This window comes from Rhea pennata, chromosome 9, assembly GCF_028389875.1.
Source record: "Rhea pennata isolate bPtePen1 chromosome 9, bPtePen1.pri, whole genome shotgun sequence".
Classification (NCBI taxonomy): Eukaryota; Metazoa; Chordata; class Aves; order Rheiformes; family Rheidae; genus Rhea; species Rhea pennata.
This window is the reverse complement of record NC_084671.1, coordinates 1700342-1718947: the sequence shown is the minus strand read 5'-3', so window position 1 is coordinate 1718947 and position 18606 is coordinate 1700342. Positions and strand designations below refer to the sequence as shown.

At 38.4% G+C, this 18606-nt stretch overlaps 1 protein-coding gene across 3 annotated transcripts in view; it reads left to right on the top strand.

Annotated features, from left to right (window-relative positions):
• Positions 1 to 18606, top strand: part of PLCH1 (phospholipase C eta 1) — a 78687-nt gene that overhangs the window by 16926 nt on the left and 43155 nt on the right. For 2 of the 3 annotated variants that reach the window (XM_062582233.1, XM_062582232.1), the window contains exons 2-4: positions 12562 to 12708; positions 13711 to 13954; positions 16502 to 16631. In XM_062582233.1, the coding sequence (XP_062438217.1) occupies positions 12562 to 12708; positions 13711 to 13954; positions 16502 to 16631 (521 nt within the window). Of the gene's footprint in view, positions 1 to 6872; positions 6955 to 12561; positions 12709 to 13710; positions 13955 to 16501; positions 16632 to 18606 lie in introns of those variants that run through there. The other variant, XM_062582230.1, reaches the window with a different exon arrangement.

The window sequence follows — 18606 nt, the reverse complement described above, 5'->3', positions numbered from 1 at the left end:
GTTGTACTTCAGTGAAATACAGAATTGTATATAAAGGATCAAGGAGACGAGATGATATTTAATGCTTTACTACAGGGAGAGAGGCTTAAACATGCTTGGTTCTCAGACTTGTGATCCTCCTTCGTGTATTTATTTTTAGAGGACAGACATGGGGTTTTGGAGGAGGAAGAATGCTTGTGGTCACCACCCTTCCTCCCCCACTGTGACATCTCTATCCAGAAACAGAACTCTTGGGATGTCTTCTAGTTTGTGAGGCTTCAAAGGAGGAGCTTCTGGCTTACCACTGCTGTGCACAGGTGACTAAACGGATCTCCTTAAAGTGTGATATTTCTGTTACTTGAGTAAAAGTGTGCCCAGCTAAGGAGAAAACCCAGAGTTTCCCTTGGAGACATGGCCAGAGACCCTCAGAGTGTTGCACTCCTTGCCTAACTTTAAGGCAGTATGAGGGTGCTGCCCAAAAAAACCAAATGCCTCTGCCCTTTTCTTGTCCTGAAACCACTGGCACTGTCACAATAGCATTTACAGAGCTGTTCATTCATCCTTGTTGGTAGGTGTAGTGGAAACTATTCTTCCTGTTCCGTTTGCTATAAGATATTGTAAACAATTGTTCTGCCCTCCCTGTAAAGGGATCCCGGGCAGTAATGAGGATTAGGATGTGGAAAGTTAAACAGTCCTTACTTAAATCTACATTTCCTTGCTCACTGTAATGGTGTGACCATCTGTTCTGACAATTGGTTGTCTATGTAGTTAAATGTTTGTGCCTTTCACTGTGGATAAAGGGCTAACTCTGTAGTCTTGATGGAAAATCTACTAGTCCTCAGTCATATCCTGGGCTGCAATGGCACCAGAGTTCTCAAAATAAGCAGTTATGATGCCATCTTCCTGAAGGAAGGAGAGAGACTAGCTATATTTCAGGGAGCAATAGCAATAATTTTTTCCAGCAAACTATTACACTGTCAGTCTCTTGTCTCTGTATTGGCAGGCAATGACTAGTTGAAAGTGTTTCTGGAAGAGACTTAAAGCTGGGGTCTAAAAGTCCTGTGACCATTCAGGACCTCAGGATGCTTCTGCAATGTAAGCTTCCAGAAGGACTGCTGAGAGGCTGAGCCTGCTGAAAGAGTTGTTTATCAGTTGTTCTGCAAAGAGCTGCTCAAATGAAAACCTGGGCTAATTTCTTGAAGATAAAAATTGTCTGAGCTAGGCTAGGCATCCTTGAGCAGAGATGGAAAACATACACTATTCATTGAATGTGGGGGCTGTGCTCTCACGTTTCAGTTGCTATACTGAAGTTAAGGTCTCAAAAGGGATCATAGCTCTGTAAATGAGGCACTGTCTTACTAAGTCATTTTCTACATTGTATAATGCTCTCTAGGAGGTAATCCCACTGTAATAATGAGACTTATGAATAAGGATCATTAATACTCTTCTAGAATTTAATTATGGTGCCAGATTTGTCCTATTTTGATCCTTCTGGTCTCTTTGCAAGGTGCCAAAATGGGGGAGCCTCAGGCTGGGGAAGGACTCTGGGTGCTACCACAGTAAGAACGATAAAGGTAACTACTAAGTACTGTCAAAGTCAATGTTAGAGAAAGTATATAGCAAAAACTTTCCACTTATGTCAAAAAAAAAAAAAAAAAAAACAAAAAACAAAAAACTTGATCTGTGTTCCTGTAGTGTAATGTCAGTGATCTCAGTATGGTAGACTGAAAGAACAGCTGCTATGAAATGTATTACACATAAACATAGCTTCTGGGGACAAGAACTAGAAGAAAGCCAATGTCACTCCAGTCTTCAAGAAGGGCAAGAAGCAGGACCCAGGGAACTATAGGCCGGTCAGCCTCACCTCCATCCCTGGAAAGGTGATGGAACAGCTCATTCTGGATGTCATCTCCAGACCTATGGAGGAAAAGAAGGTGATCAGGAGTAGCCAGCATGGATTCACCAAGGGGAACTCCTGCTTAATCAATCTGATAGCCTTCTATGATGGAATGACTGGCTGGGTAGAGGAGAGGAGAACAGTGGATGTTGTGTACCTTGACTTCAGCAAGGCTTTTGACACTGTCTCCCGTAACATCCTCCTAGAGAAGCTCTGGAAGTGTGGGTTAGACGGGTGGACAGTGAGGTGGATTGAGAACTGGCTGAAAGGCAGAGCTCAGAGGGTGGTCATCAGTGGCATGGAGTCTAGTTGGAGGCCTGTGGCTAGTGGTGTCCCCCAGGGCTCAGGACTGGGTCCCATCCTGTTCAACTTCTTCATCAATGACCTGGATGAGGGGATGGAGTGCCTCCTCAGCAAGTTTGCTGATGGTACCAAGCTGGGAGGAGTGGCTGAGACACCTGAGGGCTGTGCTGCCATTCAGAGAGACCTGGCCAGGCTGGAGGGCTGGGCAAAGAGGAACGTCCTGAGGTTCAACAAGGGCAAGTGCAGAGTCCTGCACCTAGGGAGGAATAACCCTAGGCACCAGTACAGTCTGGGGACTGACCTTCTGGAGAGCAGCTCTGCAGAGAAGAACCTGGGAGTGCTGGTGGATGACAAGTTGACCATGAGCCAGCAATGTGCCCTTGTGGCCAGGAAGGCCAATGGTATCTTGGGGTGCATTGGGAAGAGTGTTGCCAGCAGGTGGAGGGAGGTGATCCTGCCCCTCTCCTCAGCCCTGGGGAGGCCTCATCTCGAGTCCTCTATCCAGTTCTGGGCTCCCCAGTACCAGAGAGACATGGAGCTACTGGGGAGAGTCCGGTGTAGGGCTACGAGGATGATCAGAGGGCTGGAGCATCTGCCCTACGAGGAAAGGCTGTGAGAGCTGGGCCTCTTCAGTCTAGGGAAGACTGAGGGGGGATCTTATCAGTGTGTACAAGTACCTGAAGGGAGGGTGTCAAGGGGATGGGGACAAACTCTTTTCGGTTGTCCCATGTGACAAGACAAGAGGCAGTGGGCAGAAATTGAAGCACAGGAAGCTCCGCCTGACTGTGAGGGGGAATTTCTTCCCTGTGAGAGTGACAGAGCACTGGACCAGGTTGCCCAGGGAGGTTGTGGAGTCTCCTTCTCTGGAGATCTTCAAGGCCCGCCTGGATGCAACCCTGTCTAACATGCTCTAGGTGATCCTGCTGAGCTAGGGGGTTGGACTAAATGATCTCCAGAGGTCCCTTCCAACCTTATGATTCTAAGAAGTTACCACTCTCAAGCAACTTCTTTTTAGGAGGACCGCATCAGACAGTTCTTAACCTTGATAAGAATTAAAATTAGGCTGATAGGTATATATTTTTTTCCTGGCCTGAAAGCCAGATCAGATTCTCAAACTTTGTCTTTTTTTGTTGTTTGCATAGTATTTAGTGAATTCTCAAATTTACGTTATTTCTCAGATTTGATTATTTTCATTGACTGTAAGCTGTTTGCAACAACTGTTTTGAGCAGTCAGTCTGTGTTTTGTGATTTCTCTGCTTGTTTTATGACTTCTCTACTCTCCTGAGGGCTGAAATGAAATACTTGCACTGTTTTCAGGTGGCCTTTCCAAGGACTGGCAACACCAACATTTGGAATACTTGCTAATATGTCCAACTTTCTTGAAGGTTTATTGAGATTTGTGAAAGTGTAATAGATTGTCCATCTCGTTCACAGACTTTTTGCAGTGGATTTAATCAAAACAAAAGTCATCAAAACTTAAAGTAATTGTGTGAAAGGTTGAAAGAATTTCTGCAGAGCAAATACAAATCTGGCAGAATATATGAAATCTAGTTATTAGAAGCAGGCCTAATTCAGGACAGTTGATTCCCTCAGAACTCCCCCTGAGGTCTTTGTTATCCTGGGTTTGTTTGCTTGTTATGTAACAAAACAACAATCAACAATTTGATATTAGTGGTAAGCTGCATGGTATTATAGCTATTAATGCCATTTTATGGGATTTAGGTAAAACATGCTCACTGGTTGCAGGGAGAGGGAAGTAAATGGCTTTTAATGGCATTAGTGTAAAGGCAAAGTTGCAGCATATTCATGGTGAAGCAATGACTGCAAAATAGGACGATGAGAGTTCAGAAAATCTAGAGAACAGTTTTGTGGTTGCATCCAAAGCACCTTTGCTATTTAAAATACAGTAGTTTAACTGCATACTGTTCTGTAGTTTGGGGGAGGAAAAACCTTTTTTTCTTGTTTGTTTGAATATTTTTGATGATTTTTTTCTGATACAGATAGGCGTTCCCAGAAAACAGACTCCAACTTGAGATCCAGAGACCTGCTCCCAATGATGGGAGCATGTTAAGAGTTGTTCCCCTACAAAGCATCTGTGTTCCTTGGATAACAGGCTGATTTGGAGTTTGGTTTTTGGAAGATTAGAGTTTTCTAATCTGAAACTTAGTGTGGCCACTCTGACATTTAGTATTTGAAAAAAGTGAAATAAGTCACACTTACACTATTGAAAGAGCAGTTAACCCAAGGTGGTATGTAAGATGCTGTTCTGCTTGGGATACTGCAGCACAAAGTCTCATAGACGAAGTCTGTAAAAGTCCTAGCAATGCATGTGGGTGAAAAGAGCATGTGTGTGTGCAGGAGGAAGCTTTGCACACTACTCTTATCTATGGGTAATCTTCATGCTTAGATCTAATGATGAATCACCAATTCACAGAGAAGGGATTCCTGGAAACAAACACTCCTTTGAATTGTTTAATTATTACTAAATTCAAATGATTTTTCTCTTTCTCTTTTCCCTGCCTGTTAAGAGAGAAATAAACAATGTACCTGGAAAAATACACAGCCAAACCAAAATGCTCAATTCACTTGTGCAGCCAGGTAATATGAAAATATACAGGGGAGAAGAAATGATGTTAACTGTGTTAATTTCTGTGTGTTATGGTTTGTTATCTCCTAAAGCTTAATGTTGGCTTCATGCAGCTTGCTGCATATAATTCAGAAATACAGTTTACAGCCTCTCTCATAATTATACTTCTCATTGTTTGGTAGTGCTCTTTATATCTTTTGTTCTGTCAGAGAGTTGTAACGTTAAGTCCATAAAAGCATGACATGAGAATAGATTTTTCTCTTAATTGCAGTTTTAAATATTAATTAGCTAAAATATAATAGTATAATGGGGAAAATAAGGAAGAGCTAGTTTTGTGGGCAATAGATCTTTGATTTTAATACAGTGACAATCTGTTTTGCGACTTCAGTAGTGTAATCTTAATATCGTTTATAGGGGACTGTGTTCCTAAAGCTGTTAAATATATTTGCATCCTACTGTATATAATTTATTATGATTTTGCTGTCAACATTTGATCTGTTTATATATATTGCAGTTGCACAAATGGATCTTTGCAAACAAACTGGTTTTACAACTAGTCCTGAAATTGAATTCAGAACTTGGTATTTAAGGACATATGTACACTGTCTAATGGATTTCTTGAGCTATCTCACAGGACTGTAGAGGACAACTTAGGTGAAAGCAGATTCTGTTCAGTGTTTGTTGCAAAACTGGTGTAACTACAGGCCATCACTAGCAAATGTGGACGAGCATATAAGTTGAAATTTTACATATATGTACAACTATCTGCACAGGACTCACAGTGTAAAAGTATTAGGTACTTTGACTTTTTTCATTGAAATTAAGTAACACTGATAGGTATACTAATACGTATAGGTATATATGTATAGATAGCATATATGTGCACGTATGCTATGTGTATATGTATATATACCTGTATAGATGTATAGGGTAGGTATACCAATAGGTAACATGCTTCCATTTACCTGGAGTTACCTCCATATAAGTAATGAATCTTCGAAGGCAATGGAAAAAATATTTAAGTGAGATTTCCCTTTCTTAACCAATTTCAGTGGAATAAAACCCCTTTCATCTAGGACACGTGTTTCGTCAAGATTTTGCTGCAGGCTCTTGGCAATAGAGTTTTGCCACTAATGGTTAAGTAATAGCTATTATCTTGAATTTTTTTTAAAAAAGAAAATGCAGCAGTGAAAAATCCCAAAGCTGCTACTTCCCTTGCTTATTTCTAGGATTGCAGTGACTGAAATGGAATGTTGGGGAAGCTGTTCAGAAAAGGATTGCACTTGGAAAATGAAGACATAGCAAGAGTGAGCATTTAGGTGTTGGGGATAACCCTTAAAAGCCTAGATGGTGTGGTAGCTGTGGCACGCCAGAGGCGGGTATACCTATGAAACACAGCCAATGCTTGTGCTGACTAATGCAGCTGGCATTGGTCTGGTGCTGCTGAGGGAAGGTGCTTCTCTTGGCTCTGATTGTAAAGAGACCAGTGTGTTTTGTTTCGAATGAATGTGTTCTGTGGGAAGTGGAGGTTTCTCTTGTGGTTGTAATGTGCCCTGTACATCAAGGAGTGTTGCTATTTCACTTAAAATACGGATGAGCAGTGGAGGAGTTCAAATTCCATAAATATTTTTCCTCTACTATCAAGTACAGATTCTGCATGTCTTAAAGGCTTTTGTGGTAAAGCAGCCAGATGTGCGTGTTATGACTGTCACTGTTGAGAACTAAGCCAAATGAATTGCAGACTACTGAAAACCAGGGCTCTTATAGGAAATGGCTGTTGAACCTGTAAACAGAGCAGTAACTTTTTGCAGGAGACTTGCAGGGCACAGTACTAAGCTATTCCTTGGTTGTTAAAAACCTGATTGCACATGGGGATATATTAGAGCAGAGCTGGATGGAAGGTGGTGTTGGCTGATTTGTGGCGGATTAGAGTGCTTTTTGAATGTAAGGCTGTGCGTATGGTTAGTGGTCAGAGTTCCAGCTTATTGTTCCCAGGCGGCAGCTTGATTTATTCAGCTGTGAGAAGCAGTGCTTGTCAAGTAGAATAAACAGCATCTGCCAAATATGCAATATTTCAAGTAACATCTGGACTTACCTTGGGCTTGGATGGCTTTCCTTCTGGCATCAGAGATCTACCATGTAGTGGGGAGTGTGGCCACTTCCGAAAAACTGCAACCGGCACAAATGGGTTTGTATCTGGGTTAACATTTGATAAATAAGCAGTTTCTTCTGAAAAGGAGATGTGTATACTTCTAAGAATGATTATTGGAGCTTGAACTAAAAATGAAAAAATGCTATCTGAATTCAGATCTGTTCTGCTTTTAATGATTGAGGGGGAAGGAACAGACTTGTATCCTGGTAACATTAAGACACACTATAGTATGTCTGTTAAGGTGTATTCGTGCTGTCTAGGTAATAGACTGTCAAAAATAAATTAATGTAACTGAAAATATAAGTGATTTTGTAATTTCCAATGCTTCTAACTTGAAGTTAAAGCTTTAAATTTACAAACACGAACAAAAGTACTTTCTGAATTTCTAGATTAAATAACTCTTACTTTGCTCTTGTCTTGCTCTCTCTCAGCATGTTATAAGCTACATTAAGTTATAAACTAGAACCAATTTTCAGACATTGGAAAAAATGTACAGTTAGTCTTTACATTGGAAAATTATCCAATAATAGAAGCAGTGTCTTGATTTCTCAAATGCTAATATAGCTCTCAGCTGAAGAGATGCTTCACTTTCCCAATATATCTGGTTTATCTAGAGCATTAATTGCTTTTCTAGAACCAATCTTCGTATTCCAGGTTAATTTCTTTGCTAAAAGAAAGCATTCTTGAATTTCATGCTCTTCTGGAGCTTTATTCTGAATTGCCTCTGTTCAATGGCTTTATCATATTCAGATGCTAATGTGTTGTGTCCGTCTTTTGTGAATGTCTGGCTAGAGATTGAAATTAGCATGTTAGAAATAGATTTGAAAAAGATTGTTTCTTTGTGTCCTTATATTTTATGAATAATTTAAAGAAAAGGATCAAGCATTTTGTAAATGGTTGATAGAATTGAAAGCCGATGGGCCTTTGAATAGTGTCATTCCTGTAACAGTGGTCTGTTCTTTAACGTGGATTCTTTCTCTACTATTAGTAGTACAATAAGGATGATGCAATTAATTTTCTTACGCATATTCTTGTATTCTTATTTAAATAGTTGCATTCTGATGGTGTTTTCATAGACCTGGAAAAATACAGGCAGTAAAGACGGTGCTTATTTAAGTACTAGACTTATTGCAGATGGCATTTGATAAATGGAGAAAATTGAGCTACATGGCAGGAATTGAATTTCTTCTGCTTTGTTTGTGTGAAGTATTTTAATCTGTTGCATATAACTCTGCTTTGGAAGTCTGCCTGAAAAGTAAATGTGTCTCTACTAATTACAGAAGTCATATAGAAATGTTTAGGCAGTGGATACCTTGAAGAGGAACTATAAATCAAAACCAAAATGTCTTCTCTGCCCCAGCACATATTTTTGGTGCATTTAATATCTGAGTGTGGCCCATTTTCTGCTTTTCTTGCATTAAAAAAAATTGTCCTCTTCTCACTGCATTTTACTAGTGATCCTCAACAACATTTTAGTGATACAACAGTTCTTTCTCTCATGTCTGAGCTAATGAAAATTAAAGGACTTGAGTTATTTATTTTTGTAAGACTTTATTAATAACTGATATGGTTAGGCTCAGAAAAAATATATAGATTTTCTATTTCTGCAGTGAGTAGCTTGTTCCTAAACTTCTTCCTGAGCTAAATCCTGAGTGATTGCAATAAATCACTTTAATAGTGAAATAAAAACTTTAATACAGTTTGTACACCAGGTTAACTAAGCAGTTCAAATTTATGTATCCTGTTACATTCGTATAACCTTTTTCTATAGAGGGTTGTGCTGAAAAACTAGACAGTGTCTGGTTTATTAGGTGTGAACCCAAGGCATACTTGAGCTAAACTCAGTACCAAAGTGAAAGCCTTGGATCTTTTATTTGACATAAGTTTTAGGAGTTTATTTTTTTGCCTCACTTAATCTTTCTACTTTAAAGTTCTGACTTTTCCATGTTTTGCCTTGTAAAGGCTTGTCTTCCTGGTAGTTTGTGCAGTTCAATAGGATATAAGTTAAAACTGCTACAGTTAACAAGTGAATACTCTAAGTTATAATAGCATCTTTTTCTGTTACTTTTCTGGCTCAATGTAAAGCACTTCTAGATCCACCCATTCTTTTGGAATAAGTGATAAGTCAGGGGAAGGTCAGATAATTTTAAAGATGAAGTTATTGGGCTTGTGCATGTTGTGTATACATCTGTTGTGTGTTCAGAGGAGTATTATTTTTGTTTGGTCCTTTCCTTCCTCCAGATAAGAAAACAAATTGGCAAAAATGTGCTGTGTCTGATATAGCTTTTTGACGTGGCATTTGGCTTGCATACAAAAGTGGCTTTGTATGAGGGAGCTGCAGGGAAGTTGTCCAGTGATGATGGCTGCTCATCACCATGTTTGAGGAAAGCTTGGGAAGCTGCACTGGCTGAATCCAAGCAATTGCCCCTTTGGAAGGAGCAGCAGACATGTTCTTTATTTGGGATTGTGGTTGTGTTGGTCTATGCTGGAAGAAGTGCACTGGCTGTGTTTCTATCATGAAGATTCACTAAGCAGTGCCAGCACAATGCACGCTGGCATGCGGGAGCACTTGGAGTATCTTATGATGCTGTAACTGGCACTATCTGCTACTGCTTTTCCAGCCCTTCTTGAAGGGAAGGATGTGTCAGATGCTAGAGAAATGAAGCTCTCAGAGGGAAGAGTGGGAGAGTGCGTTGCTTTGTCGTTATTTTGAGAGGAGTACTGAAGAGAGGTGGTGGAAAGAAGAAAGGCAAAATAAGAAAAGACCCAGATAGTATTTGGGAGGCAGCCAGAGCGTACACAAATTATCTGGGAGGTGAATACGGAGTGATATGAAGTGAGGAGAAGCTCAGAAAGCATGATAATAATGGGAAGTAGTTTAGGAATGTAGATTATAGTCAAACTAAGAGGAAGCGTTATTGTGATCTTAGTGTTTGGGGAAAAAATGTAGGAGGGAAGATGTGAGATGAAATGGGAAAAAATGAATATATATTTTAATCAAAACAAAAAAAGTCATCTTGTCCCAGACTGGATGGATGGATGTGCTGAAAATTTGATAGTAGGATAGAGGGGATGCAAATATTTGGGGGAGGGAAGATTTGTGATTTCATTAACAGTTCTAGCAGTGTCAAAAATGCAAGATACAAACTAAAGAATTACTGAGCCCACAAGAATGGAATTCAAATCATAGTCTTCAAAATGTGAAAAGTGCTGAGTTTTAAAATTACAATAGCATGTATAATAATGCAAATATAAAAATATATTTAAGAAAGTAAGTGTGAAACAGCTGTAAACTAAAATATTTGCCTTCATTACTTTTTTGATATAAGTAGGATTTTTTTTCTCTAGGATTGTGAAGGGTTTTTCACAGATGAATTTTATTCTTTTGTGTGGAGAAGCTAGCTGAAAAGAAGAAATTCTGATTCCTCATTGCCTCTGAATGACCTTTCTTTCTTTTTCTCTCTCACCGTTATCACTTCTATCAGATGATTCTCATTGACAAGTCCAGGCACTCACATAGGTCATTAGAACTAAATAAACAACAAAAACAGCTTTCCCCTCCCCCCTTTAAGGAGAGCTGAAAAATTCAGGACTTGTAACAATGCTTTGAAAACTGGCAGGAGCACCGGACAACCTCTTCCTGTTCTTGAGAAAACTGTTCTTATTTTGCTAAATAATGAACTAAAATAAATTTTCATTTACAGGCTGCAGAAGGCTCAGTGCTTATTATGCTTCAGAGAATGGGTAAGGTTGGAAGGGACCTCTGGAGATCATCAAGTCCAACCCCCCTGCTCAAGCAGAGAAACTCTGTTAATTGAGTTTTTTCCCCCATAAACGGCGTTAGAAAGCTTTGCATTGTGTAGCTGATAGGTTGATCACTTTTAAGGGAAGAACTTGCATCTAACAGAATGGACTCTATTATAGTTTTAATGGACACTTTTCTGTACCTAAAAGTAAAAATTACAGATGTTCAGCAAAAATAGTTGGCAAGATAATTATTAATTTACATGCCACTGAATAGAAACCCTGAATGAATTCTTCCCTTACCAAAGTCTATGTACTACTTTATGTGAAGCTATTAAAAATTGATTAGATTAATCTGATGTAGTGCTGTATCCACCTCAACGCTGTATTACCCTTATTGCTGTTAGATTTGAGCACTAGCTGATGTAGATGGACCATTCTATGTAATTTATTTCTGTAAACTAGTTGACTAGCAACTCCCACTGTACAGACATGGAAAAGAGCTTAGGTGACTGGCTTAAATCTCACATCTTCAAAGGAGCTTTTCCTGACATGGAAGAGCATTTCAGAAAATAATTCCGTCCTGTTAATGTTTGTTTGTGGATGCAGAGGTAAAAAGAATGTGTCTGGAATTTACTGTCTTGCAACAGAAAGAACAATATTAGTGATTTGTTCAAGATTCTTTCAGATGATATTTTACACTAGCAACATTTAAAATTTCACTTGATGCCACTTGTGACTTCCTGTGTTACTATACTATGTATATATATAGAGAGAGAGAGAGAGAGAGAGAGTGTGTATATGTATATATTATATATATAAAGATTTGATGAATGAACATCTACAGCTCAATGAATGGCATTAGCAAGCAAACATAGTTTCTGCAGTGCCTGATAAACTAATTTGGGGTCACTATAATCTGTGGGTTCTGATGAACCAGTTGGTATCAGAGCTGTGAACGTTTTCAAAGGAAAACGTGGAAAGGATGATGAGAACATAGAAATGATCTGAGACCTAATTCTTGTTTCCTAGAATGGTGCGATTGCTACTCTAGTGAGGGTGTAAACTGAGGTGAGATCAAAACCAGGTCTTAGCAGAACGTTTGATACATCAAGTAATTGGAGTAATATCCCAGACTTCTGTAGCCAAATGCAAAATATTTGATTGAAAAATAGTGTAGGGGAAAATTAATTTTAGCATACTTGTATATTTGCACCTTTCTCTTTAAAATATTTTGGTTTGTAGTATGGTGCACATATAACCACAATGCAAACTGTTCCTCAGTTCTATGAAGTGTTAGAGCTTGCCTTTGGAGAAAAACTCAATATAGATTAATCCAGCCTTTCTGCTGTGATTTCTTCAAAAAAGAAAAAGGGAGAGAAAAATATCTGCTGTTGGAAGAAGACGTTATGAAGTACTTCAGTGCACTATCATTATCATATTGTTTTAAATCGTTATTTTTGTATATTTGCATCTCGTCTCTATGAAACTTATAAGTGAAAGCAAGAGGAAGTCTTTGTCACTCTTTGCTGAATTTGACAAGCTCTACTTTATTTTAGGATTTATTGTGATGGAAATAAGCTCCCAAGTGCTTAATGAAGCTGAACGTTATACTTGCAATGAATAGGAATGTCTTGTAAAGCCAAGTGTTATCCAAATACAGTAAAGATGTATACTTATGAAATGATAAGTTCAATTCTTTTGGTTTATTTTTTTTATTGGGTTTTACCAAATGTTCTAAAAATAACTTTATTTGCAACATCTCTTGCACAGTAATGACTAGATCCTGTCATTTAAGGTGCAAGTCGAAATTTTCATGTGGTAGGTACATGTTTAAAGGCTAGTAAATCATATTTTTTTAGCAGAATTAAAATAAATTTATTCTTTTCTGCTTTGCAGTTGAAAGATGCATGAGTGTTATGCAGTCTGGGACTCAGATGGTTAAACTGAAGAGTGGAACCAAAGGGCTAGTTCGTCTCTTCTACCTGGATGAACATAGGACCTGCATCCGATGGAGACCATCCAGAAAAAGTGAAAAGGCAAAAAGTAAATTTTTAATATTTCTTTGAATTCCTTGGGCAGTTCAGTTTAGAATGTGAGTTAGAGGGAAAATTGAACAATATTTTTGGATAAATTAAATCTTTTCAGTGCTTATTTAAAGTGTGATGTGACACTTAAAGCTTTTCATATGTGCAAGTAGAGTTTAACTACATAGTAGAAGTTTGGCATTGTGAAAGGAATGGAAATGTATTTCAGTCTGGTGTCAACATTTTGCCATGGGTTTATGTAAAGTATGAACAAACTCAAGGATGGCTTTATAACGAACTGTGCTGACCTCTTAAATGCACACAGAGTTTTAAATATAGAATCTAGAAAGGTTTTGATAAATTTCTTAAATTTAGTAAATGCAATAAATTTCTATAAATATTATTGTATGTTTAAGTTACTATATGGCATTATTTCTGTTTCTAACTGGAAATAATAGTTCTGTTCATTCAAATCAATGTTTTATTCAATAAAGCAAGGGCTAGAAATCATAGTATTGTCAGGTTAGTTAGTGACATTAGGTGTTTTTGGTCAAGTGAGTGGTAGCTAAAGGCTACTATGTTAAAAGAGCATAGCTCTTTGGAGTCACATTACCTTAACACAGCAAAAATATCCCTCTTTATACTGTGGAAAGGATGGCTGCTATGAGTGTGGTCCCTCTGGAACACTGTAATGTTACTGATAGAATGCAGTTGGCACCCAGCTACTCATGTTCCTCTTTGAATACTTTACAGTCTACTGGCTTAGCAGAGAGCGCACAGAGCTTTGCTGTAACCTTTTTGTCTCTGTAATAGTTCTGCCTTTGAGGGCAGGTTTACTGTGCACACAGTATGGCCAAAGCAAGGATAAACTTTCAAACCTCAAAGTCTCTTCTGATATGAAGATCTAATATTAAAAATACTTACTTTTTACTGTGAATAATTTGGAATCGTTCAAAAGTAGTAAGAAATTGAGTGCATATCCAAGCCATATCAGTTCTTAATTTCCCTTTTCCCTCCACAGTTGTCATTGATTCCATTTACAAAGTTGCTGAAGGACGCCAGTCTGAAATTTTCCACCGTCATGCTGAGGGGAACTTTGACCCAAGCTGTTGCTTTACTATTTATCATGGTAACCACATGGAGTCACTGGATCTGATTACCTCTAACCCAGAGGAGGCTCGCACCTGGATCACAGGACTGAAATATTTGATGGCTGGAATAAGTGATGAGGACTCCCTTGCTAAACGACAGAGAACTCACGATCAGTATCCTTTTATAAGCCTGAACTCCAGCTCCCATTTCAATATTTCTGGTTTGTGTTTTAGTAGCTTTGGTATAGGATGTCTTTTCACTTCTTGTTCAGAGACTGAAAATTTTGCTATTGATTGCGATGGAATTGTGTTACAGATTTGACATGACATTTATCTGTACAATAAAACATCAGCTGTGACTTAGACTGGATTAAACTCCTTAGAAGTCTGTGAGCATGGTCTTCTATTTTGTTAGTGAAATTTGTGTCAAAAGGTCAAAGCATTTATTTCTGGTAATCTAAATAAAAGCTAACCCCAGCATGCAGTTAGCAGGTGGTAGTTTGATCAGGCCCTACAGCACAGTGCAGTAATAGTGTCATTCTTACATAGTTGTTCCTTTCTGTGCTTTTCTTAAAAGGAAAGCCTTTGTGTGTGAGCCTGTGTGGTCTGGCTGGTTGTGTAGTTACCTTTCTATTAACAACCTGTGAAAGACTTCAGTGTCCTGACTTATTTAGGATTTTTGTCATCATCTATTTGTCCAATTGTACACTTACTCTGCTGTGAGTTGCAAAGTCCATTAGAAGACACTGTGATGTTACTGGTTGGAAATTCCAGCTTGTTAGTCTTTGTGCTGATGAAACCCTAAACTTTGAGTGTTTTTCAGTAAACTGACCAGTGATTCTTGGACATCTTCATTTCTCTTGGTCAGTATGTATCAGGTATCTATGTCTGCTTCTTAGCCTCCACTGATTTTTGAGGAGCACAAATCTTTAAAACTCAAAAGTATTGTAGTCTAGTAACAAAAGTAAACTTCTTGAAGACCATAGCTACTGAATGTTTTCCTGATATGCTTTCTTTCAATACAGTGCTATCTAGAATGTTAAACACAAAAAACTGTCTCCCTGCTAAACAAGAAAAGATTATCTTGATTATAATTGTAACCAGTCTGCTGCTACAAGGAAAGCTACAATGGTTGTTCGCAAATAATTCTCCTGGAGAATATATATACTTCAGACATTTTTAACTTCTATTTTCAGTGTTTAGTTCTGACACAAGACGGGCACAGATCTGTTTGAGGGGTATATTGCATGCTCTGTGAAAACATATGTAACTTTCTGTATTTATCTATGATTCTTCAGAGTTGCACATATCTGCTGTATGTTCCCTGCTGGTGAAGAGTCACTTCAAGTCTTGTTTGTTACCAAATGTGGCAGCTAGAAGACTGCAGACAAAATGACCTTATAACAGTTGCAGCTGGAGTCAGAATTTAGCAAAAGCCACAAAGGGATATATGTGTAAAAAGAAGGTAAAAGTTACCGGTTAGGAGATGGGGAGGTCCAAGCAGATGAAGGAGATGCAGGAAACGATATCAGAACAAACCTAGCAGTATTTAAAAACTTAGAATACATTCTAAGAGAAGAGAAGAAGCTAAAATCAGAAATGAGAGAACCAGGGGTTATTACTGTGAACCCAGGTGTAAATAATTGTCAGAAACTGGTGCCAGTTTCAAACATTTAAATGAAACTTCTGTGTTTAATGTTTCTTTCCTTTGCATTTGTTCAGTGTCACCTTGAACCCATGCAAACTTGTAGAATATCCTGTGATAGGTTGTTGTAGACATGAATGGTGTGCTATGTGAAGTTAAAAAAAAAAAAAAAAAAAAAAAAAGCAATTCTTAACAGTTGCTAGCTTGCTAGCTTTATTTGATGTCCTTTCATTCTTGTACAGGGAGAAAAAGTAAAATCCCTATCCATTTTCTCTGTGTAACTTATGATATTTATTGATGTGTTGCTGCCCTGCAGAAGGTATGGTGTAAAAGGTGAGGGCAGAGATATCGGAGAAAGTGGTGATCAGAGGAGAAGTTGTTGAGAAATAGAAGGCTTAAATACAAATGAAAATTGTAGCATAGTCCTTGAGAAATCAGAGAGATGAAAATGGTTGGGTGGTTTTTTTTGCTTGTTTGTTTGGTTTTTTGAGGCTGTTAATGGAAACCACGGGGTGGTAATGTACATGGACTGGTTTCATTGAGTCTCATTCATTCCATCCTCTTGCACTAGATTAATGACATCTCTTATACAGATGCCTGTTGAGCCTAAGTCCTGAGAGTCGTAAGTCCAGCAGCACTCAGACATAACTCCACTGAAATTGGTGGATTTAATTACACCTGATGATTCTACAGAAGAGATACACTAGCAAAAATGATTTAGTTCAGCACCAGCATGGAGAAACCATATAGATATCATCTGATCTCTGTCAACAATGAACTTATTTCACTGTATGCCCTAGTAGTTCCAGTGGAGGCGGAGAAGTCTTCATTCAAACATTTTGCCTGGGGGCACTGACTTGAAAAAGATATGTTAGTGAAGGTTATCTTGAATATTGCTCAGTTCTTCTCCAGAGCAGATGTTAAGGTGCTCTGCTAAGGAGTACATCACTACTGCCCAGCGGAGCTGGGCCCTGGATCTCCTCTTGAGTTCTAGTCTACCTTATCTGCCAAATGCTCTGCCTTCCTGCTCCCTGAAGAAATCACTCTGTTGTACCTTTCCTTTAACCTGTTTGCAGCTGGGTGAAACAGACTTTTGAGGAAGCTGACAAGAATGGAGATGGTCTGCTGAATATTGAAGAGATCCACCAGCTGATGCATAAACTAAATGTTAACTTGCCCCGCCGGAAGGTCCGACAAATGTTTCAGGTCAGTGGCCCCTAATATGTGAGATTATGGTTAGGTAGTGCCAGAGACGGTCTATTTCTGGGCAGAGCTAGAAGGAGGATCTGCGAATTGGGACTTCAAACTCTGTCCTTTCCAGCACCCCACAAGTTTTCTCCCAGTCAATGTTAAGATTACTTTTTCAGATACATTGTTTTCATGTTTGTGAATTGTGTTATCCTGTGCTGTGGTATATTAATGCACAACGAAGTTACTGTTAATTAAAATACATTTTTTTTTTACATTTACTTCATGGAAAAGTATTTAATAGACAGACTTTATTAAAGGAATTGGCTTTTTTAACCTCTTTTAGTTAGTTAAAATGAAATGTTTTATTTTTGTTGTCTGAAAATAGTTACCATTTTCAACTTGCCTTAATATTTATGGCATAGGAAGGGAAAGATAAACCAAAGACATAATCAGAAGCAAAATTACATTCTTTTAACTTTTCAAAAGTAGTGCTAGCCAAAATCTGATTTATTCCTTAAAAAAAAGAAAAAAAAAAAAGAAGAAGTAAAGAAAAAAGATGGGGGAAAGGGGCAGAGCTGGAGAACCTTGTAGGGTGAAAAGTTGTTTTGCCTGTCTGGCACAGAATCATCCTCAGAGGTATACCTCGTGGAGTATACATTACTCCCCAAGGTTCTGAAAAGTGTGGGGGCTTGCGCAGTTGTGATACAGGGGTGATTTCCTCATTTCCTCGAATTATAATTTTCACTTAGAATATGTGAAAATATATCATAAAATGATGAGATAAAATTCTGTTTGATACCAGATAGCTGGGAATTACTTTCTTCTCAGCTTACTTCCTGAGATCTGAGCTTATAGCTCGAATGACAGTAGCACTAACAAGATGTAATGAAATGCAGCTACTACAGATCCTCAGGTGTTGCTGATATTGCTGACGACGGCTGGAGAGGCAGAGAATTATGAAGCCATATACTGACAGATTTTTTTAAAAAAAACACTTCACTCTAGCTTTAAAGAAATGTCTAGGGATGAAGGAGGGAACTCAATAGCAGGCAACAGCCTTTGCATACCCAGAGGCAGCTCTTATTTTGATCTGGCAAAAAATATGTTGGTCCTGGGTTCTTTGTGTTTGGTTTACACTCAGTCTACTCACGTCATACTGCTTGGGTGACTTAGTGTCACAGCTTATCTGGGCATGCACAAATGCCCCAGGGCCTGGAGGAGCATATAATGCTCCATGTAGTAGCCAGGTTTATGAGACAGCCCAAGTCCATGTTTTGCTTCTGGAAATGGACTATGGGGCTGTTACTTCAGTTATTTGTACATACGTTTTGATGTAAAGAGCAGTTCTTGTCCTAAGACATGCTTCAAAGTTAAAGGGAATAGTTTGTGAATGAAAAGTAAAACTGGCTCCTTGGAAAGTGAAGCAGGACAGATTCATTCATTGTTTTCTATTTGATGAGCACCTCTGCTCTAGAGAAAGTGAGATTGGGCACATACTGGAGGAAGGAAGAAGTGAAAGTTAGATGAAGACTGTCCTTCTGGAGAGGAATTTTTATTTGGTGAACCAGTGAAGAGGCAAGCTAACAGACTCAAAGCCAAATCATTGCTTTTTAAAAAAAAAAAACAAAAAAACAAACAAAAAAAAAACCAAAAACCAAAACCTCCACATACAAAGCATTTTGATATGAATACAAGAATGCACCATTTTTATATTACTTTTTTCCATTGTCTGCTTAGCAAGAGTTACAGTTTTCCTGTAGTTTGGTTATGTGGAGACCTATGCAGTTTGAAAGCAGTTCTTCAGAATATATTCTCTATTTTGTAAATCTAAAGTAATCTTCTTAGGCAGATGTTCACAGTAAAAAGCCTGTATTAACATATGTTAAGTACTGTTTTCTTCTCTTCCTACCTATGACAATAAACAAAAATTGCAGTCAGAACTGGGGTTATTGGGAATACATTTGGTGTGGAACTTAACTGCTGCTGCTAA